Source organism: Salvelinus namaycush, chromosome 1 (genome assembly GCF_016432855.1).
Source record: "Salvelinus namaycush isolate Seneca chromosome 1, SaNama_1.0, whole genome shotgun sequence".
Lineage (NCBI taxonomy): Eukaryota > Metazoa > Chordata > Actinopteri > Salmoniformes > Salmonidae > Salvelinus > Salvelinus namaycush.
The window spans coordinates 54,494,143-54,517,843 of NC_052307.1; the positions used below are offsets into that span (position 1 = coordinate 54,494,143).

At 41.0% G+C, this 23,701-nt stretch overlaps 2 protein-coding genes across 3 annotated transcripts; one reads left to right on the plus strand and one right to left on the minus strand.

Annotated features, from left to right (window-relative positions):
* The first annotated feature begins 1,194 nt into the window (after nt 1-1,194).
* Nucleotides 1,195-21,442, plus strand: LOC120045935 (low choriolytic enzyme-like). Of its 2 annotated transcripts, none has more exons than XM_038990863.1 (10): nt 1,195-1,285; nt 1,383-1,473; nt 11,828-11,834; nt 11,950-12,024; nt 12,116-12,262; nt 12,367-12,484; nt 13,275-13,453; nt 20,646-20,727; nt 20,902-21,026; nt 21,278-21,442. In XM_038990863.1, coding segments are annotated over exons 2-10 (813 nt in total). In that variant the 5' UTR covers nt 1,195-1,285; nt 1,383-1,395; the 3' UTR covers nt 21,280-21,442. The 2 variants fall into 2 exon arrangements, with proteins under 2 accessions (XP_038846791.1, XP_038846797.1); XM_038990869.1 differs by having other exon boundaries at nt 11,950-11,991.
* On the minus strand, nt 21,210-23,004 carry LOC120045951 (FAS-associated death domain protein-like). The gene is made up of 2 exons (XM_038990878.1): nt 22,668-23,004; nt 21,210-22,231 (listed from the first exon to the last, which is right to left on the minus strand). The coding sequence occupies exons 1-2, from the start codon at nt 22,963-22,965 to the stop codon at nt 21,942-21,944; spliced, it is 588 nt and encodes a 195-aa protein (XP_038846806.1). The 5' UTR covers nt 22,966-23,004; the 3' UTR covers nt 21,210-21,941.
* Nucleotides 23,005-23,701: the final 697 nt, after the last annotated feature.

Genomic DNA, 23,701 nt, shown 5'->3' on the forward strand with positions numbered 1-23,701 from the left:
ATTAGGGTGCTTCTGTGCGATATGGTCCAGTTTGGCCTCTGGCAGGCCAAGTTCACGGCCATATGCTCGCCACCTCCTTTAAGGTTGTCAGTGATTACTTTGGTTGCAATGTTGCAAAGTTTTTCTAGAAAAAAGAGAAGGTACCAGCGATGTAAATGTACTGTATATCACCAGCACACAAAAAACAATATTTCAGAGACATTCTTGATAAACGAATAAAATTATATGTTCCATCTTTGTTTTTTCTTTTATTTGACAGGTGCTTTATTTACACGGGCAAACATTTACTGTATGGGAGATCCAAAGGAAAGAGTATCTCTCATAGTGGTTGTGAAAGGCTTCCATAATGGCAACTCCCACACCCACAGAAAGAGAAAATCCTTTATTACACAGGATAAAGGAAATGTAATGTTGTTCTCTTACTTTTGCATTTTGGAAGTCTGAAACAATGACATGAGGAGGTTACAATCACTGTAGAGGTACAGTCCAGTACCGTCAAGGATGGTAGCCTATTTGTTTTTCCAACTACTTAAGTCAATTTGTGGAAAAACCTCTGATAATTGTGTAGGTTGCCCCTCTATGACCGTGCTGGAAACCGTTACAATCTTATCCTGTGTGTTCTTGCACACATTCAAACGAGTAAATCAGGCCACCTTAGAGAGAAATAAAGTTAACAAACCCAACAAAATGGATATAGCGAGCTACTTCTAGCCCCATCCATAGGCCTACAGTATAAGAGACAACATTTGATTACGCTATGTGCACAAGAGTAATGTAACATCTATGTTGAATGAGAGAACACACTGACACCTAATGGAGCGCGTGGGCTGCCAACAAAGATTTCACAGCATCAGAAGATTTCACAGTGTGTTATTGGAGCAGTCTTTTGGAGATTGCCAACATGTTGTGTTTTTAAAAATATGTTGATTTCTGTTCAAAGAGAAAATTACGAAAAAGATCCAACTTTTTGAGAAAAAAAAATGTACACCTCAAGGTACAACTACTATTTCGGAATATGAAAAAACCCCACCTGATTTGAAGTCCTCAAGGTCGAACATAAGAACACAAAAAGTTTACATGCACACCTCACACATGCCACGTTTCACACCGGTTTCAAGGATTTCCTGCAGAATTCCCACCTAATGTCCTCAACTGTCAGCCTATTTTTGTGCTCATATTCCCTTATCTGGGGGTCCGTTATCTACGTGTATATATGCCTGAAGACAAAGTATAAAAAACAACCCTAACTACTGCCATTTCACTCATACTTTCTCGGAGCTCTGAGGTAAGCAATGTGCTCGGTATTGTGTGAGTGAGCTTCAATGACTAACACTATGGCTGGTTTTAATGAAATTCCCTTTGTGGTTGTATTTATCCTACAGTCCTTTTGCTGACATGTTTGTGTTCAAGTTCACTGTGGGTCTCCTGGCCCTAATACTGGTGTCCTCTGCTTGGGCTAAGGAACTGACTGAGGTGAGTGACACAGGATACGAAGCTACCATGCCAAAACATTGTCTGCTTTGCTAACATCTATCGAACAGTCAATGCATATCCAAAGTAACACTGGGACCTACTGGGACCCAGAGAATGGCAGTATTTCTTTTAAATGTATTTGAAATACGTACAGTATTTCCATTACCTTTGAGTATTTTGTAATATACAGTGCCTTCGGAAAGTATTCAGACCCCATTACTTTTTTCACATTTTATTACGTTACAGCCTTATTCTAAAATTGATCAAATAATTAGCAATCTACACACAATACCACATAATGACAAAGCGAAAACAGGTTTTTTGAAATTTTGGGAAATGTATTCAAAATAAAAAACAGAAATACCTTATTTACATAAGTATTCAGACCCTTTGCTATGAGACTCGAAATTGAGCTCAGCTGCATTCTGTTTCCATTGATCATCCTTGAGATGTTTCTACAACTTGATTGGAGTCCACCTGTGGTAAATTCAATTGATTGGACATGATTTGGAAAGGCACACACCTGTCTAAGGTCCCAAAATTGACAGTGCATGTCAGAGCAAAAACCAATCCATGAGGTCGAAGGAATTGTCCGTAGAGCTCCAAGACACGATTGTGTCGAGGCACAGATCTGGGGAAGGGTACCAAAAACTTTCTGCAGCATTGAAGGTCCCTAAGAACACAGTGGCCTCCATCATTCTTAAATGGAACAGGTTTGGAACCACCAAGATTCTTCCTAGAGTTGGCCACGCTCGGCCAACCTGAGCAATAAGGGAAGAAGGGGCTTGATCAGGGAGGTGACCAAGAACCTGATGGTCACTCTGACAGAGCTTTAGAGTTTCTCTGTGAAGATGGGAGAACCTTCCAGAAGGACAACCATCTCTGCAGCACTCCACCAATTTTTTATTTTGTTTTTTTATTTCTCCTTTATTTAACCAGGTAAGCTAGTTGAGAACAAGTTCTCATTTACAACTGCGACCTGGCCAAGATAAAGCAAAGCAGTGCGACACAAACAACACAGAGTTACACATGGAATAAACAAGCGTACAGTCAATAACACAATAGAAAAAAAAGAAAGTCTATATACAGTGTGTGCAAATGGCGTGAGGAGGTAAGGCAATAAATAGGCCATAGTAGCGAGGTAATTACAATTTAGCAGATTAACACTGGAGTGATAGATGAGCAGACGATGATGTGCAAGTAGTGATTTTGGTGTGCAAAAGAGCAGAAAAGTAAATAAAAACAATATGGGGATGAGGTAGGTAGATTGGGTGGGCTATTTACAGATGGACTATGTACAGCTGCAGCGATCGGTTAGCTGCTCAGATAGCTGATGTTTAAAGTTAGTGAGGGAAATGTAAGTCTCAGGCCTTTATGGTAGAGTGGCAAGACGCAAGCCACTCCTCAGTAAAAGGCACCTGACAGCCAACTTGGAGTTTGCCAAAAGGCACCTAAAAACTCTCAGACCATGAGAAACAAGATTCTCCTGTCTGATGAAACCAAGATTGAACCCTTTGGCTTTAATGCCAAGCGTCACATCTGGAGGAAACCTAGCACCATCCCTACGGCGAAGCATGGTGGTGGCAGCATCATGCTGTGGGGATGTTTTTCAGCGGCAAGGACTGGGAGACTAGTCAGGATCGAGGCAAAGATGAACGTAGTAAAGTACAGAGAGATCCTTGATGAAAACATGCTCCAGAGCGCTTAGGACCTCAGACGGCGGCGAATGTTCACCTTCCAACAGGACAACGACCCTAAGCACACAGTCAGGACAATGCAGGAGTGTCTTTGGGACAAGTCTCTGAATGTCCTTGAGTGGCCAAGCCAGAGTCTGAACTTGAACCCGATCGAACATCTCTGGAGAGACCTGAAAACCTGAGCTTGAGAGGATCTGCAGAGAAGAATGGGAGAAACTCCCCAAATACAGGTGTGCCAAGCTTGTAGTGTCATACCCAACAAGATTTGTGGGCTGTAATCGCTGCCAAAGGCACTTCAACAAAGTACTGAGTAAAGGGTCTGAATACTTATGTAAATGTGATTTTTCAGTTTATACATTTTTTTATTAGCAAAAAGTACATGTTTTTCCTTTGTCGTTATGGGGTATTGTGTGTAGATTGATGAGTAAAAAAAACAATTTCATCCATTTTAGAATATGGCTGTAACGTAACAAAATGTGGAAAAAGTCAAGGGGTCTGAATACTTTCCGAAGGCACTGTATATTTCTTTTACCTGAACTACAATCCAATGTATTTTATAACAAAATACTTTCAAGAGCTGTCATTTTTATTTAAAAAAAGACAAAATACTTTTCTATAAAAAATTGTTTTTATAGTGGTTCACAATTTAGTGGCCCCTTTCAGCCTGCGTTGGTATCAGAAGTCTGATCCCCGCAAACAGGGAATATTCACAGAACATTAGCTAAGATTCCTATTAAATTCTAGTTAGGGTTTTATCTAACATTAGCATGATAACATCCCAAAAACATTAAAAGAATGCTTTTGATAATTTAAAAAATATATTTTAATGTTTTAAATAAAATGTCCTTGGAATGCTCTAACATTCACTAAAACATTGTGAATAACATCTGTAACATCAAAGACAAAACATTCCCCCAAATTTCTCATTAGGTTTCCAGGTAATGTAATAACACTATGTTCCAGTAAGGTTTTCCCAGCAAACAAAATGTGGTTCTGTAAAAGTTCCCAGAACATTTGTTAGGCCACGGCAAATAACACAAAAACTGTACAGTCATGCTAATGATTATACAGTGGTTGTACAAAACATTCACCTGATGTTAGAAGAATGTTCTAAGAACACATTTTGTATGTTCTTTAATAGTTCCCAGAACGTTTCATTAGGTTGTGGTGACAGTCTGGTGAGGACATTGTGGGGACATCACAAAAAATATGTTTCCAAAACATTAAAACGTGTCCAGTTGTGCGAATCATTTTACCATGTATATTTTAGTGCAAAAAACATTCACCTGATTTTACAAGAACGTTCCCAGAACACATTTGGTCTGTTCTTTAAAGGTTCCCAGAATATATCTTTAGGTTGTGGGAACAGTCTGGTGGGAGCATTGTGGGGACATCAGAAAAGATATGTACCCAAAACACAAAAACTGTCCAGTTGTGCGAGTCATTCTACAATGTTTATTTTAGTGCAAAAAACATTCACCTGATGTTGCAAGAATGTTCCTGGACACATTTAGTCTGTTCTTTAAAGGTTCCCAGAATATATCTTTAGGTTGTGGGAACAGTCTGGTGGGAACATTATGGGAACATCACATAAGATATGTACCCAAAACACAAAAACTGTTCAGTTGTGCGGATGATTATACAATGTTTATTTTAGGGAGACTGTGTTACGGAGGAGTGTAAATGCTTTTTTTAGGCTGGATCATGTTGTATTGTATTGTATTGTTGTATGTTTTAATTATGCAATGTATTGATTGTTGCTGCCTTCTTGGCCAGGTCTCCCTTGAAAAAGAGACTCTGGGTCTCAATGGGCTTTTCCTGGTTAAATAAATGTTACATTTACAAAAAGGGTGCAAAAAAACATTCACCTGATGTTACAAGAACGTTCCCAGAACAAGAAATGTGTAGCTATGACAAGAGATAAGTTCCCAAAACACAAAATATGCTCAGTTGTGATGACATTCACACAATGTTAAAGTGAGGTTGCACAGGATATTACGCTAATGTTGTAAAAATGTTGACAGAACACTTGGTCTAAGTTATTTAAAGGTTTGCAGAATATTTAATTAAGTTATGGGACTTGTCTGGGATGTTGCTAAAATATTATTGTGATATTCACGCAGGTTGCACAAACATTACCACAATGTTCCACGATTTCCAAATAAGTCATGCAGTTTTTATGATGTTCATAGCATATTTGTTATAGGTTTAACATAATATTCTATTGATGTTCACGCAATATACATTTTACTTTGTCTCGGATGTCCTCAGAACATTTCAAGAACATTTAGAAAATGTTATATTTACCACAGCATTCTCAGCATTCAAATTTGTAGCTCCTTAAAGCATGTTGGAATATCAGTGGTGTAAAGTACTTAAGTAAAAATACTTTAAAGTACTACTTAAGTAGTTTTTTGGGGCATCTCAACATTACTTTACTATTTCTATTTTTGACAACTTTTACATTTACTCCAAAACATTCCAAAAATAAAATAACGTACTTTTTACTCCTTACATTTTCCCTGACACCCAAAAGTACTTTTTGAATGCGTAGCAGGACAGGAAAATTGTCTAATTCACACACTTACCAAGAAAACACCCATGGTCATCCCTACTGCCTCTGATCTGACAGACTCATTGAACACAAATGCTTCGTTTGTAAATTATGTCTGAGTGTTGAACTGTGCCCCTGGCTATCCGTAAATTTAAAAACTTGAAAATCGTGTCATCTGGTTTGCTTAAATTATTTATACTTTTACTTTTAGACTTTTACTCAAGTAATATTTTACTGGGTGACTTTTACTTTTACTTGTCATTTATTTGAAAGTATCTTTACTTTTACTCAAGTATGAAAACTGGGTACTTTTTCCACCACTGTGGAATACCTCCCCATTAAGTTTATTTTTTATTTCTCACATGTTGACAATCTGCAGCTTATTTAATTCATAGGACATTTGAACAGTATAATATGTGTGTCGTCCGGGGTAGGCTGTCATTGTAAATAAGACTTTGTCTCAACTGACTTGCCTAAATATAATTTTTTTACATCATACAAACACAATCATATTTTTTGCACTTCATATGTTGACAATCTGCACATGTGGCGTTTCTTTCCCAAGCCAGGTCTTTCAGCCTCTGCACAACCAGGGAAGGTCTCTTACATCTTATTTTTCAGTATATAGCCATGGCAATATGTGACCCGTTTCAGGAAACTATGTGTATGTCGCGCGTCACTACCTCACAGGAGAGGCATTTGAACTTTTTTTAATCAAAATGTGTTTTTTGGCAGAAATGCCTTCTGGAGCAGGTAACTTTGATGTGCCTTTACCACAAACTTATATGCCATATGTGAATAAGAATAAAATTGTTAAATTACGAGACTAGTTGGTTTAGCTACGGAAAAAGACTGGAACCTTCCCGCCAGTCATGATTGGCTGAGATAATGGCTGGGCAGGACATGCCGAGAGATGCGTTTGGATTGGTGGTCAGGAGCAAGCCACTGGCAGCATCGGGGATGGGGTAAATATCTGGTAGGTAGAACGCACTTGTTTGTAATTAGCAGAGGTGGGACCAAGTCATTGTTTTACAAGTCACAAGTAAGTCTCAAATCTTAGCACTCAAGTCCCAAGTCAAGTCCCAAGTCTAGTCTCAAGTCAAGACCGTCAAGTATCAAGTCAAGTCTCAAGTCCTAAACTTTGAGATTTCGAGTCCTAAACAAGTTATAATGTGCTCCTCACCAAATGTAATACCATTTCATATTTTTAACAAGAGTAATAGTTAGTATATTACATTTACGCAAATCATGAATGCTTTTAAAAATATCTATATATTTATTACTTTCCAAATAAATGGTTTTAGGAACAGCAGTAACATCAGCCAGTTGTAGCTCAATCTTGGGTGCAATGATCACGTTCCCGCACTGACTGACTGTGTGGAGGCTCATTGATTTAACGTTACGTTAGCCTACATGCTACACTAGTAAAGTTATAAATTATATAGCTGTCGGCTATATTAGCCACAACTTACCGTTCTTTGTGCAGCTTCAAATGTCGAACAAAGTTGGAAATTGTTGCGCCTCCGTCTGTAATTTTCTTTCCGCATGTTTTGCAAGGTGCAATCCGTTTTTTGTTGATACAGCGTCGTCTTTATATCCAAAAATAATAATTTGGGGTATCATCTTTCCAAGGGCTCCATTTGAATTCACCCGCCGACGTTCCTCTGCACTGCCACACACAACTTTTTGTCAGCTGGCACAATTTGATTGGCTGCTGTCCGATTCAAACTGTAATCTGTTAAATGAAGAGTTGATGCGTTGCATACTTTTTAAAATAGCATCATTTTTAATATTTGGCCTTGGGGAGTGTATCAAGTCAGGTCGATTCAAAAGGCTCAAGTCCAAGTTAAGTCACGAGTCATTGGTGTTAAAGTCAAAGTCGAGTTGCAAGTCATCATATTTGTGACTTGAGTCTGACTCGAGTCCAAGTCATGTGACTCGAGTCCACACCTCTGGTAATTAGCACTGCCAGACACAGAACACCACACGGGCATGATGACAAACGTTAGTGAAAAATAAACATTTTTAAAAATGTATATTGCCTAGAGAAGTTCTGAGATTATTGTGTTGGTCGTTCGAAGTAAACAATTATCCAAGTTTGTGGGCACGCCCCATCTATCTAGCAGGTGGTATCTGCATTCACTATGAATGCTAGACTTTGTGGTACACTATGAGCAGCCGAATACAGAAGAAATCGTAACTTCCCGATTCTACCAGAGAAATGTAGAACTGATGCATATCAACATATCAACTTTCCCACAGTACATTTTTTTTAAATGCTGTGCTATTATGCATCATTTTTATTGAATTACCTTTTAACTTGTAGGGATGGGCACTCTCGAATGTCTTATTTATAGGCTACCCTGAGTTCCTCTGTTTCATATTTCTATCATATTAAATATTAGCCACTGTCAATATTGACTCTCCGTAGGCCTAACCACGTATATTCAACTGCCAATTTACTGTTAGTTCCCTTCAGTTGTATTGCCTACATTATCATTCAATTTAATTTCATTGTTTGGTTTAACTTGATTTGCTTCCTTGCTGAGGACCTTTAGTAACAGTTGATAATATAATAAAGGCATGTTGTCTAATTAAATCATTTTCGAGCAGAGCGCAGACCAAGCCGTAACAGTTTGAACCCTACGCATGGTGCAATACTTGCCCTTGTCATCACACAGTTCCATGGTTAGTGTAGGCGATAGACAAGGGTGTAGCCTTCTATTGTACACTATTCTCCCTATTATAATTCTATGTACACTAACCTTCTATCCAGGGGTTGGAACCGGTTCAGGGAACAGAACAGAAGACCGTAACAGAAAGACATTTTCAGAGGAACAGAATCACAACCTGGAATGCAAGTGATCTACAGTCGTGACCAAAAGTTTTGAGAATGACACAAATATTAATTTCCACAGTTTGCTGCTTCAGTGTCTTTAGATATTTTTGTTACTATGGAATATTGAATTATAATTACAAGCATTTCATAAGTGTCAAAGGCTTTTATTGACAATTACATGAAGTTGATGCAAAGAGTCAATATTTGCAGTGTTGACCCTTCTTTTTCAAGACCTCTGCAATCCGCCCTGGCATGCTATCAATTAACTTCTGGGCCACATCCTGACTGATGGCAACCCATTCTTGCATAATCAATGCTTGGAGTTTGTCAGAATTTGTGGGGTTTTGTTTGTCCACCCGCCTCTTGAGGATTGACCACAAGTTCTCAATGGGATTAAGGTCTGGGGAGTTTCCTGGCCATGGACCTAAAATATCGATGTTTTGTTCCCCGAGCCACTTAGTTATCACTTTTGCCTTATGGCAAGGTGCTCCATCCTGCTGGAAAAGGCATTGTTCGTCACCAAACTGTTCCTGGATGGTTGGGAGAAGTTGCTCTCAGAGGATGTGTTGGTACCATTCTTTATTCATGGCTGTGTTCTTAGGCAAAATTGTGAGTGAGCCCACTCCCTTGGCTGAGAAGCAACCCCACACATGAATGGTCTCAGGATGCTTTACTGTTGGCATGACACAGGACTGATGGTAGCGCTCACGTTGTCTTCTCCGAACAAGCTTTTTTCCGGATGCCCCAAACAATCGGAAAGGGGATTCATCAGAGAAAATGACTTTACCCCAGTCTTCAGCACTCCAATCCCTGTACCTTTTGCAGAATATCAGTCTGTCCCTGATGTTTTTCCTGGAGAGAAGTGGCTTCTTTGCTGCCCTTCTTGACACCAGGCCATCCTCCAAAAGTCTTCGCTTCACTGTGCGTGCAGATGCACTCACACCTGCCTGCTGCCATTCCTGAGCAAGCTCTGGACTGGTGGTGCCCCGATCCCGCAGCTGAATCAACTTTAGGAGACGGTCCTGGCGCTTGCTGGACTTTCTTAGGCACCATTAAGCCTTCTTCACGACAATTGAACTGCTCTCCTTGAAGTTCTTGATGATACAATAAATGGTTGATTTAGGTGCACTCTTACTGGCAGCAATATCCTTTCCTGTGAAGCCCTTTTTGTGCAAAGCAATGATGACGGCATGTGTTTCCTTGCAGGTAACCATGGTTGACAGAGGAAGAACAATGATTCCAAGCACCACCTTCCTTTTGAAGCTTCCAGTCTGTTATTCGAACTCAATTGATCTCCAGCCTTGTCCTCGTCAACACTCACACCTGTGTTAACGAGAGAATCACTGACATGATGTCAGCTGGTCCTTTCGTGGCAGGGCTGAAATGCAGTGGAAATGTTATTGGGGGATTTAGTTAATTTGCATGGCAAAGAGGGACTTTGCAATTAATTGCAATTCATCTGATCACTCTTCATAACATACTGGAGTATATGCAAATTGCCATCATACAAACTGGGGCAGCAGCCTTTGTGAAAATGTATATTTGTGTCATTCTCAAAACTTTTGGCCACAACTGTATACTGTTCTGGAACAAAACCATTATTTTAAAAGCATGGAAAACAGTTAATAGCGTTATTTTACGTTTCTTGCATTTTTTCCCAGTCCCACAAAAAAACACAACACAGCTCCCATGCAAAGCCCTCACTCTTGTCACTCATAAACGTATTCCGTTGTCTGCCAACCAGCTGAAAATCTTTGCCAGTGGGTGTGTGTGTAGGCTACCTTCCCCTCCCCCTCTGAAGCATAGGCTACTGTAGCCTACTGACATTACAAGTGTGATTCAGAAATTAGGGAGAGATATTTAATTAGGAAAATAATGGATTTACTTTTTTAATGCTAGTTAAGGATACTATCTATGTTTCCCACCTCCCCCACCCTCTCTTGCTCTCTCCCAACCTGCAAAATCGCAGCCGTATCTCACACCCTACACTTGTCTTTCCAATGCATGTAAACAACTATAGCTTGCCCGCTCCAGCAAGCTGCTCTATCCGCATTGATTGGTGAAGAAATTTAATGTTGAGCTAAATGTAAAAATATATATACTTCAGAGGTTTAAAAAGGAACAGAAAGGAATTATATAAACCGTTACATTTTTGGGGTTCAAACGGTTTCCTAACTTTATTTTGCTGGTCGGAATGCGTAAAGTCGGAATATTCTTTCAACATCCCAGACAACTCCCATAACTTAATTAAATGTTCTAAGAACATTTAAAGAACAAGGACCAGGTGCTCTGTCAACATTCTTACAACATTATAGGAGTGTCTTGTGCAATCTAACTTAAACATTGCATGAATATCATCACAACTGAGTATATTTTGTAATGTACCCACACTGTTCCCACAACCTAATTAAATGTTCAGGCAACCTTTAAAGAACTCAGAAAGGCTGTTCTGTTAACATGCTTGCAACATCAAAGGAATGTTTTGTGCACCCTGATATGAACATGATCTGAATGTCAGCACAACTGGAAAGGAACATATCTTATGTGATGTTCCATAAATCTTCTCACCAGACTGTACCCACAACCTAATAAAACATTCTGGGAACCTTTACACAGCGTTCTAGGAACGTTCTTGCAACATCAGTTGAGTGATTTATACAAACATTCTATAATTACCAGCACAACTGGACAGTTTTTGTGTTATGAGAACTTGCACAGAACCAGTTTTGGTTTGCTTGGATGGCACTATATTGTGGGATGTCTGTTAAATGACCAAAATGTTAATGTTGATGTAGAAATGAACACTTGCAAAGCATACCTAGTATTATTCTTATGAGCTTTGCCCTGAAACAAGGCCAATACAAAAACGGTCTGCTTTTCAGTTGTTCATTTGTACATTTACATTTGAATCATTTAGCAGACACTCTTATGCAGAGCGACTTACAGGTAGTGGATTCAACTAGGTAGATAAAGAAGACAATCACAGTCATAGCAAGTAAAACATTTCTGTAACCATTACTGAGAATGTTGTTGTTAACGGGGCTACTTGCTAAAATAATGAAAACGTATGTTGTAATTTATTTTGTTGGTCTTATTTTGTAATTGTATTTTGTAATTTTTGTCCATCCCTGCTGTGACCTTAAAAAACTTCACACAATAAATATATTCATGTAATGTGTTCTTTATGAGTTCATACACTTTACATTCATTTCATTTGTATTCTACTTTGTCATTGTCTGTCTTATTTCATGTTGTTCCCCGAAGTCTAAAGGTGAGAAGAATAAAAACTATTTTGGCACTATCACACATTTCCAACCATATGAAAAATATTAACAATGTCATGTCATGATTTAGCAGACTTAATGGATCCGATGTCCTTTTTACAGAGAATGTTGCTGAGGAAGACACTTCTGCTGAGCTCTCTGTTGGTGAGCTGCTGACCAGAGCCAACAGGGATCTCAGTAAGTTGGCACTATGTTCAATCCTCAAGGATTAAAGAGCATTTTTTGACTAGCCCTCAGAGTAACCTGTTCTACGTGTTTTATTCTCAAGCCCCCGAAGCCGATGAGCCTACTCTGATGGGAGACATTGCCATGCCCTCGGAGAAGAACGCTGACCCCTGCACCGCCCGCGGGTGCATGTGGCAAAAGTACAGTGACGGAAACATCTGGGTGCCCTACGTCATTGCCAACCACTTCTGTAAGTGTTCACTTACATGTACATTTCATTTCATATGTTGAGATATTGTACAAGCGATACAATAATTTTACTATCTCTTGTTCTTAATTTGATCTCTACAACAGCATCTCGCGAAGTAGCCATCATCCAGCGTGGTCTTGACTCCTTCGCCGAAACCACTTGCATCCGCTTCTTCCAGCGCCAGAACGAGAGGGACTATCTCAGCATTGAGAATCGCAGCGGGTGATCCTGAATTTAAATAACATCGTTAAACACTTAGAATATTACATCAACACATTATTCATTGAATTTCCCTTTGAGGATCATCCATACAATAATTGTTTTTGCAAACCTGCCCGTTTCCTTTATCCTTCATGATTCACCTTTATCTTTCATTAGCCTGAAGTTTTCTGAACGTTATGCTGTGTTCGTAACCAAGTGGGAAGTAGAGACGACAAAACGTTATTTATAAAAAGCAAACGATGAATATGGTTTTTGAACACTATAATTAGTTTACAAGCATGATATCTGCACTTTTAGTTGATGGTTTACACAAGTTGTTGGCCATTAGCCAATCAGGGTTTCTCAACGAGTTCAAAGCCTGTAAATCCATCGAACTGGTGTATTCATGACTTCACATCTGGTAAATTCCAACCTCCCACTTGATAACGAACGCAGCATTACTGAACTGACTACATACATAATTTGGATATTTTCTGGCATTGGATTTAATGGTCTGCCTCGATCCTCCTCTGCCTTATATCCTCAGCTCTAGAATTTCATTAACATCCTTAAACAATTATAATGTCACATCAACACATAGTTCATTGAATTTCCCTTTGAAGATCATAATCCATACAATAGTTGTTTTTGCAAACCTGCACTGTCAGGTGATCCCCACCACCATTCATCGCTTATGAACCCATTACCCTGAGGTTTCCTAAAACCTTTACAATAAACTAGATGATTAGGGAAGGCCCTATTTCTGGCATTGGATTGGGACACCTTGACCCTCCTCTGCTCTTCTTCCCAGGTGCTACTCTTATGTTGGCCGTCGGGGTAATGCCCAGACTGTGTCTCTGGCACGTCAGGGCTGCCTGTACCACAGCACCGTCCAGCATGAGCTCCTCCACGCCCTGGGCTTTAACCACGAGCAGACCCGCAGCGACCGTGACAACCACATCCGTGTCGCCTGGGAGAACATCATTGATGGTTTGATACCATGCCTTTATTCTGTATCCCTTTCACTGACATTCATTTCTAATGATAAGAAATGGAGTGCCTCTATCTCACTGATAATTCTAACAATACACACTGGGTTTTTCAATGTGTGACTTCTTTGGGGTTGCATATGACTTGTCAGTAAGCCTGCTGTAACATTAGTGTATTCCAGCTGTAACATTAGTGTAATCTATAGACTCCAAATTTGAGGCCTATAGATGATATTACAGTTGTTGTTCATTTCTGTTTAGTAAACAGGTAGCTGCTGAAGCCGTCTGAGTGGTTGGCTTCTGAGCCCATCATACCACTCCTAGTCCCTCGGATGGACTCCGCCTTTCCCAATCAAATACAATAAAATACAACAGGTGTAGACCTTACCGTGAAATGCTATACTTACAATCCTTTAACCAATAACGAAGTTTTCAGAAATATAAGAGTGAAGAAAACCTTTACGAAATAAACTAAAGTAAAAAATATAAAAACAGAAGAAAAAAATGCAACACAATAAAAGAACAATAACGAGGCTATATACAGGGTACTGGTCCCGAGTCAATGTGCCGGGGTACTGGTTAGTCCAGGTAATTGAGGTAATATGTACATGTAGGTAGGGGTAAAGTGACTTTGCGTAGATAAGAAACAGCGAATAGCAGCAGCATTAAAAAAAGGGTGGGTCAATGCAAATAGTCCTGGTAGCCATTTGATTACCTGTTCAGCAGTCTTATTGCTTGGAGGTAGAAGCTGTTAAGGAGCCTTTTGGACCTAGACTTGGCGCTCCGGTACCGCTTGCCGTGCGGTAGCAGAGAGAACAGTCTATGACTAGGGTGGCTGGAGTCTTTAGCAATTTTTAGGGCCTTCCTCTGACACTGCCTGGTATAGAGGTCCTGGATGGCAGGAAGCTTGGCCCCAGTCACGTCCTGTGCCGTATGCACTACCCTCTGTAGCCCCTTGCGGTCAGATGCTGAGCAGTTGCCATACCATGCGGGGATGCAACCAGTCAGGATGCTCTCGATGGTGCAGCTGTAGAACTTTTTGATAATCTGAGGACTCATGCCAAATATTTTCAATCTCCTGAGGGGGAATAGGTGTAGGTCGTGCCCTCTTCACAATTTTTGGGGTGTGAACTTGAAGCTCTCGACCTGCTCCACTACAGCCCCGTCCATGGGAATGGGGGGTGCTCGGCTCTGCTTTTCCTGTAGTCCACGATAATCTCCTTTGTCTTGATCACGTTGAGGGAGAAGTTGTTGTCCTGTCACCACACTGCCAGGTTTCTGACCTTCTCCCTGTAGGCTGTCTCATCGTTGTCTGTGATCAAGTCTTTCAAATGACCAGCCTTTCACTGTCTGTGATCAGGCCTTTCCCATGACAAGCCTTTTAAAGCACTTCATGGCTACAGATGTGAGTGATATGGGTCGGTAGTCATTTAGGCAGGTTACCTTAGTAGTCCGTAATAGTTTGCAAGCCCTGCCACATCCAACGAGCGTCAGAGCTGGTGTAGTAGGATTCACTCTTAGTCCTGTATTGAAGCTTTGCCTGTTGGATGGTTCGTCGGAGGGCATAGCGGGATTTCCTATAAGCGTTCGTATTAGAGTCCCGCTCCTTGAAAGCAGCAGGTCTACCCATTAGCTCAGTGCGAATGTTGCCTGTAATGTATGGCTTCTGGTTGGGGTACGTACGGTCACTGTGGGGATGACATCATCGATGCACTTATTGATGAAGGTACTATTGTATAGTTTTTAGCCAGTACACTCCTAGGAAAAAAGGTGCAATCTAGAATCTAAAAGGGTTCTTCGGCTGTCCCCATAGGAGAACCCTTTGAATAACCTTTTTTGGTTCCAGGCAGAACCCTTTTGAGTTCCACGTAGAACACTTTCCACAGAGGGTTCTACATGGAACCCAAAAGAGTTCTACCGGGAACAAAAAGGGTTCTACCTGGAACCAAAAAGGGTTCTCCTATGGGGATAGCCGAAGAACCCCTTTGGAACCTTTTTTCTAAGAGTGCAGTTCTGAAAGTAGCACTCAGGAGCCAAAAGTGGTCCCCGAAAATTGCATCCTATGTCACATATGTGCACCACGTCATATCTTTCTTTCTCTCTCTCAACCCCCCCCCCCCCCTTGCTCATTTGATAATGGTGGGCAGGCCACTGAAGCTCAGATTTGGCCTTTTGTAAATAATAATAGTACTGTATTCAATTATTTTCATTGTTATTGTTTCGCCGTAATACTACTAGCCACCTAGCAATTTGGCTTCAGCTAGCCCAGATAGGTTCCCAATCTCAACCGTACAGAAAGACGTGAACTTAAGGGTACTTTGGTGAATTTACGAGGCATTCAAGACAAGACATTGCGAGATACAGATTACCAAGACATATGCGCATGGTTCTTTCTGCTTGCCCCTTTCCGCTCTCCCTCACGCTGGTTCACCTGCTCTTTCTCTTCGCTAATGATGCGAGCGTGTGTTCAGTCTTCGGTCTGTTGCATGTAGAATATCCTAGCCTATTCATTGATGATAGGCCCTGCTTTACTGAAGTTGCGAGACGTTGCAAGCCAAGAAATTGCAAGATACAGCATTCCATTGCGAGATACAGCTTTTTATTGCCGATAGATAGGCCTAGTGAACGGTTCCAACTGTCTGCCTGGTGACCAACCAGCCTATAGTGTACCCCTCAGAAGTACTGCAACTAACCAGTCGCCTCCCTTTCAAAAATACTGAATCTTAAGAGTCGATTCCTAGCAGAATCGAATCTTGACACTCAGAAATGGGAGTCAAGGAGTTGAGGAATCAATCACAGAACCAGTCAAAAGTTTGGACACACTTACTCATTCAAGGGTTTTTCTTTATTTTATTATTTTCTACATTGTAGAATATAAGTGAAGACATCAAAACTATGAAATAACACATATGAAATGATTTAGTAACTAAAAAAGTGTTAAACAAATCAAAATATATTTTAGATTTTAGATTCTTCAAATTAGCCACCCTTTGCGTTGATGGCAGCTTTGTACACTCTTGGAATTCTCTCAACCAGCTTCATGAGGTAGTCACCTGGAATGCATTTCAATTAACAGGTGTGCCTTGTTAAAAGTTCAGTTGTGGAATTTCTTTCCTTCTTAATGCGTTTGAGCCAATCAGTTGTGTTGTGACAAGGCATGGGGTGGTATACAGAAGATAGCCCTATTTGGTAAACGACCAAGTCCATATTATGGCAAGAACAGCTCAAATTAGCAAAGAGAAACGACAATCCATCATTACATTAAGACATGAAGGTCAGTCAATCCGCGAAAATTTCAAGAACTTTGAAAGTTTCTTCAAGTGCAGACGCAAAAACCATCAAGCGTTATGATGAAACAAGCTCTCATGAGAACCGCCACAGGAAAGGAAGTTACCTCTACTGCAATAGATAAGTTTGATGTGTGCGTGCTCAGTCCCCTCCTGTACTCACTGTTCACTCACGACTACATGGCCAGGCACGACTCCAACACCATCATTAAGTTTGCAGACGACACAACAGTGTAGCCTGATCACCGACAACGACGAGACAGCCTATAGGGAGGAGGTCAGAGACCTGGCCGGGTGGTGCCAGAATAACAACCTATCCCTCAATGTAACCAAGACTAAGGAGATGATTGTGGACTACAGGAAAAGGAGGACCGAGTACATCACTGGGGCTAAGCTGCCTGCCATCCAGGACCTCTACACCAGGCGGTGTCAGAGGAAGGCCCTAAAAATGGTCAAATACCCCAGCCAACCCAGTCATAGACTGTTCTCTCTACTACCGCATGTGAAGCGGTACCAGAGTGCCAGGTCTAGGAAAAAAAGGCTTCTCAACAGTTTTTACCCCCAAGCCATAAGACTCCTGAACAGGTAATCAAATGGCTAGCCGGACTATTTGCATTGTGTGCCTCCCCCAACCCCTCTTTTACGCTGCTGCTCTCTGTTTATCATATATGCACAGTCAGTTTAACTATACATTCATGTACATATGTACATACTACCTCAATTGGCCTGACCAACCAGTGCTCCCGCACATTGGCTAACCGTGCTATCTGCACTGTGTCCCGCCACCCACCACCTGCCAACCCCTCTTTACGCTACTGCTACTCTCTGTTCATCATATATGCATAGTCACTTTAACCATATCTACATGTACATACTACCTCAATCAGCCTGACTAACCGGTGTCTGTATGTAGCCTTGCTACTTTTACAGCCTCGCTACTGTATATAGCCCCGCAACTGTTTTTCACTGTCTTTTTACTGTTGTTTTTATTTCTTTACTTACCTATTGTTCACCCAATACCTTTTTTGCACTATTGGTTAGAGCCTGTAAGTAAGCATTTAATTGTAAGGTCTACTACACCTGTTGTATTCGGCGCACGTGACAAATAAACTGTGATTTGATTTGAAGTTCATTAGAGTTACCAGCCTCAGAAATTACAGCCCAAATAAATGCTTCACAGAGTTCAAGTAACAGACACATCTCAACATCAACTGTTCAAAGGAGATTGCTTGAATCAGACCTTCATGGTCGAATTGCTGCAAAGAAACCACTACTAAAGGACACCAACAAGAAGAAGAGACTTACTTGGGCCAAGACTTACTTGGGCCAAGAGTCCAAATTTGAGATTTTTGGTTCCAACCGCTGTGTATTTGTGAGACGCAGAGTAGGTGAACGGATGATCTCCGCATGTGTGGTTCCCACCATCAAACATGGAGGAGGTGGTGTGATGGTGTGGGGTGTGGTTTGCTGGTGACACTATCAGTGATGTATTTAGAATTTGAGGAACACTTAACCAGCATGGCTACCACAGAATTCTGCAGCGATACGCCATCCCATCTGGTTTGCGCATAGTGGGACTATCATTTGTATTTCAACAGGACAATGACCCAACACACCTACAGGCTGACCAAGAATGAGAGTGATGGAGTCCTGCATCAGATGACCTGGCCTCCACAATCACCCGACCTCAACCCAATTGTGATGGTTTGGGATGAGTTGGACCGCAGAGTGAAGGAAAAGCACCCAACAAGTGCTCAGCATATGTAGGAACTCCTTCAAGACTGTTGGAAATGCATTTATCATGAAGCTGGTTGAGATTAATGCAAAGAGCGTGCAAAGCTGTCATCAAGGCAAAGAGTGGCTACTTTGAAGAATCTAAAATATAACACGTATTTTGATTTGTTTAACAGTTTTTTTGGTTACTACATGATTCCATATGTTTTATTTCATAGTGTCAATGTCTTCACTATTATTCTACAATGTAGAAAATAGTAAAAATAAAGAAAAACCCTTGAATGAGTAGTTGTGTCCAATCTTTTTACTGGTACTGTACATGTAGGTAGGGGTAAAGTGACTATGCATGGATAATAGATAATAAACAGTGCAATTCAATGCAAATAGTCCAGGTAGACATTTGATTAGCTGTTCAGCAGTCTTATTGCTTGGGGGTAGAAGCTGTTCAGAAGCCTTTTGGACCTAGACTTGGCGCTTCTGTATTGCTTGCCGTGCGGTAGCAGAGAGAACAGTCTATGACTAGGGTGGCTGGAACTCCCAAAAACACATCAATGCTCATGAAACGAACTCCAACAAGAAACGAGGGATTATTAGACCACTTATCGTCATCAACAACTTTGATCCTTTTTGCAACTTTCCTCTTTATCTGCTGACAAGATAACCACTCTAACAACCAACCTACAGTGGGATAGGCCAGAGTCCAAATTTCCATTCGGACATGCTGATTGGCTGAAAGGAATGGCCTTTTCTACAAATGAGGGGATTCAATTAAGCTACCCCGGGTTGTACCAGGCTATGGCCAGTCACGTTACTTCCTCTCTTCCAGAGAGGAAGAGAAGAGTCTTCTCCTGCATGTGGCGAGTTCTTGTATGGAGGTCAATAAGAGAGCGTCGAATTTGGTTAACAAAAAATGTAATTTCTTATTTGCTATGCGTGGCTTATTTGATCAAATAGAAGTTGTGTAATGCTTAGGTTGTTATTAGTGTAATGATATACGTAGGACACATGACTTCCTGGCAACTTTGAGAAAAAACACTTTATATCAGAGTTGTCCCTGTTGTCACACTTGTATCTGCCTTCTCATTGGCTAGAATGGCAGCCTGGTCTCATGGACTAGGCGTAACATAGTAAATGCAAATCAGGGACACTCAAATTAGTATGATAATTTATGTTTGGTATGGTTACATAAGACAGAAGGTACTTAATGCAAAAACGAAAGGAGGGTGATTGGTCGGGTGGATGGGGTGGGTGTGCAAGGCGAACGTCTAGCAACCCAAAGGTTGCGTGTTTGAATCTCCTCACGGTCAACCTTAGCATTTTAGCTAATTAGCACCTTTTCAACTACTTACTTATATTTAGCTAATTTGCAACTACTTGGCATGTTAGCTGCCACTTCCCCTAACCCTAACCCTTTTAGCTAACCCTTTTCCTAACCTTAACCCTTTAATCTAACTCCTGAATTTAGCCTTAACCTTAACCCTAACCTCAAACCCCTAGCCTAGCTAGAGTTAAGAGTGGCCAATGGAGTAGCCTATCTGGTCAATATAATGGATAATCGGTGGGGAGGCATGACCTGCTGAAATCGAACCATAATCTGCGCCTCTTGACTTATTGTCAACACGGCAGCATGATGCATCGTTCAGAAACATAGGCCTACATCTCTTTTCCATAAAATATATGTTTGAATTGTCAAACTAGTTTTCATTGGGAAGGCAGATCTTGGCCTCTATTCAGTCTGTATAGCTGAAGCATTACAGATTGAGTGATAGAAATGTCATGATCATTTCCGATTTGAGCCGACATATGCAGCGCTTACTGTGAATCCAGTCTCCGCTATAACACAGGAATATTGCCTTTACATTTAAATTATGCTGAACTTCCGCAATACGGACTGAATAGAACCCAAAACGTTTTTACTAAAAGCAAAATCACATTCGCATGTTAAAACACAGAATCCTACATTACTCCACGTGCTTAACATGCTTCACTTTTGATTTGAGCCCAATTCGCCATTGGCCAGAGTAGAGGCAGCCCCTTTCCAAAATGAACACAATCACTTTACACCCGGGCACCAGGGCCATCTTAATCGAATCCCCTTACTGACCTTGCTCATGAAGTAGATTGAAACACAGCCTATCAACTCTGTGAACATTTTGTCTTGTGTTTCTCCAGAGTATAAGTACGCATTCGATAAGATTGCCACCCTGAACCAGGGAACTTCCTATGACTACAACTCTGTCATGCAGTACCACAGGTCAGCTATGATGTCTTTATAATCATTACAAATATGTCTGGAGTGGACCCCTATTGTATTGCAAGTGCTAATACACCATCCATTCCTGTGAGCTTTCATTCAGGCCAAGCTATATTGTACCTTCAGCAGTGACATTGTTGAATAGGCATGTATTGTGATTTGGTGTGGTTACAGGTACGCCTTCTCGAAAAACAACCGCCCCACCATGGTGCCCTTCCCCGACAGCAATGTGTCTTTCGGAGAAGCCACTCAGATGAGCAAGAACGACATCGACAGGCTGAACAGGCTGTATGGCTGCTGTGAGTACTGTCACACTGAACAACTTACTGTACTTGGGTTTGGATGATTAAAATATAGGCCGAGGCTGCTCGAATGGCTCATACATCCTCGTTACAACCTCCTGGATGCCTCTTCCCCAGAGCTAATATAGCTCTAATGTACCTAGAGCTTAATAACTGTGAGATTGATGGTGGGAGGATATATTACAATGGACATAGCTTTATGTGCATGAGTAAATAATCAACAAAAATGATCATTTCCCCCCCAATAGAAACAGTTGGACACCTGTGGTCTCGCTTCCCGATGGACTCAAGATCATTCCGCTGAAGGAGTAGAGTGACCTCTAGTGGTAGAACTGTTAGAATGTAATTTGCCTCAAAACATCAAGACTGCAAACTGAAAATCACAATAAAAATCTGATCAACTGAAATCAAAAGCTTAATCTGCATTGATCCTTCCTTTCAATACAGTTCTCCAAATATGTGTCCATACAACATGCTTTACTCTACATAAGTATTCTAATGCTAAATATTCTAAACAAGTATTAAATAAGTAGACAATTATTTTTACCAGCTTGAGGGAAAGACTTCTTTCAACAAAATTTTACTAATCTCAACAGTGGATACATCAATATCAAATTTGAATGCACATTATCTATACAATTTCATAATATCCATAGTTCAATCAAGTTTCTCCCAAATTCCCTTAAGGTACGTAGTAGGAATGTATGTACCCAGAGTGCACTGGGCTACTCTGCATGAAATTATACTGGTCCATGAGTATACTGGTATACCAATATTGCCAACAAATTGTGGTGATTTACTGAATCTTATAAAAGTACCAAAATCACTGTGAAAACAATGAATAAATAATCCATTGAGTAAATAACAAAATAACAGAGGCCTGAGAAGAGATGAATATTGTTTGTCACACTTTCACTGTCCACCATTGGCTTTAAGTTTTTCAAGTTCTGTCTGTATCAGATCAGCAGTGTAGTTCTGATCACAGGAGCGAAGGGCCTTTATCATAGTGTCTGTTTTGGCCTCAGCTTTCTGCATTTTTCGCCATTCCTTCAAAAGCTCCACCACTTGCTCCTCCAGGTCATTAGGGTGCTTCTGTGAGATGTGGTCCAGTTTGGCCTCTGGCACGCCAAGTTTACGGCCATATGCTCGCCACCTCCTTCCAAGGTTGTCAGTGATCACTTTGGTTGCAATGTCAAGTTTTGCTGGGAAGAGAGAAGATGCCAAGGAATGTAAATAAGTCCCCTACAAAAGTCATATTTCCAACACACTGCACTATATACAGTAGGCTATACATTATCTGAGGCATACAGTTGCATTTCATATTTGCCCTCAGAGGAAATATCCTATTTACACTGGCAAACATTTACTGTATGGGAGATCATGTCAGAAAGATAGTGACAATGTAGCCTAATATCTTTCATAGCAATTGTGACAGGGTTCCCGAAATAACATGAAGTCATGATCTCTGATACATTCTTACATTCAACAAGACATAGGGCACTTCCCTCTGTAGAATGACTAAGCAACACCTCCCTTTTAACTGTTGAAACAGGCGTCAGAGCCCAAGAAAAAAATGGCCTATGCTATGTCAACATTTTGCCATCAATATTCGGGAGTGGGGATAACCACTTAATTTACCTTGCTCCTCGTCGTTAGGAAGATCATTCGGTGATCCAGCATATTGACTTTCACAGTTGGTAATTTTGTCTGCAAGATCTAGGCGGCCAATGTCTTTCAAAAGCGAAACTAGAAATACCGTGTTGTCAGGTCCAAGTTTATTTCTTTCCATTAAACCCGTGAAAAGTTGTAAACCATTGGTCATCTTCTCGAGACGATTTTTCCCTATTTCTTTAATACAAAGGAACTTCATTTTCTCCAATTGATCACCAACAAGTTCACCTGAAATCTTCAGCAAAAGGTTGTTAAATGAGCTCATCTTGGCTGTAGTGAAGCAAGTAACTTCCTCACACACGACAGCCCGTCTTCTTTGGGATTGGGTTGGCGGATCGCATTCAACTTTCAAGGTGTATACATCGCCACCTACTGTACGGGATTGGGAGCCCAGGCACGGGCAAACTACATTAAATTCTCTTCATTAGTCCCGTTCCTCTAAGAACGTGAAATAGACCCCTAGACACCACTTCCCTCCTCTCGTCTCCCCACACTACACCACCCGAACATGCCTCTCTAACCCTGTCACACAACCTCTCCCTGTCTACTTCATACAATTCACAAAATAACCAACACATGCTCCCCAGTTTCCTCCGGTAAACACTCATCACACATTCCCGTTTGTCTCCCTATCATCCACAACGTGGCATTCAAACCTGTGTGCCCAAACCGTAGTCTATTGCACACAACTTCATCTCTCCTACATCCCATACTCCCCACCTCTTCCTTTACTGACCAATGCATGCCATAAAATTGCCTCCCTCTACTACTAGCATCCCACTCCCTTTGACAAAGATCGAGCCCTTTTTCCCGGATCAAGGACTTGACTTCTCTGCGGCCCTGCGGGACCTGAATATCTACCCCCTCTCCTCAACAGCACTCTTAGCCACCACATCGGCCTTCTCATTACCCTCCACACCCACATGGCTGGGAACACAACAAAAGATGGCCATTACTCCCATCCTCTCCAATCCCATTAACAGCACCATCATCTCCACCAA

Excerpts from the sequence above, each read along its gene's own strand:
- LOC120045935 (XM_038990863.1), top strand. The coding sequence starts at position 1,396 with ATGTTTGTGTTCAAGTTCACTGTGGGTCTCCTGGCCCTAATACTGGTG. Across the intron at positions 12,263-12,366 it reads CGTCATTGCCAACCACTTCT|CATCTCGCGAAGTAGCCATC; the intron begins GTAAGTGTTCAC and ends TCTCTACAACAG. Across the intron at positions 20,728-20,901 it reads TCTGTCATGCAGTACCACAG|GTACGCCTTCTCGAAAAACA; the intron begins GTCAGCTATGAT and ends GTGTGGTTACAG.
- LOC120045951 (XM_038990878.1), bottom strand. The coding sequence starts at position 22,965 with ATGAGCTCATTTAACAACCTTTTGCTGAAGATTTCAGGTGAACTTGTT. Across the intron at positions 22,232-22,667 it reads TCCTAACGACGAGGAGCAAG|CAAAACTTGACATTGCAACC; the intron begins GTAAATTAAGTG and ends CTCTCTTCCCAG.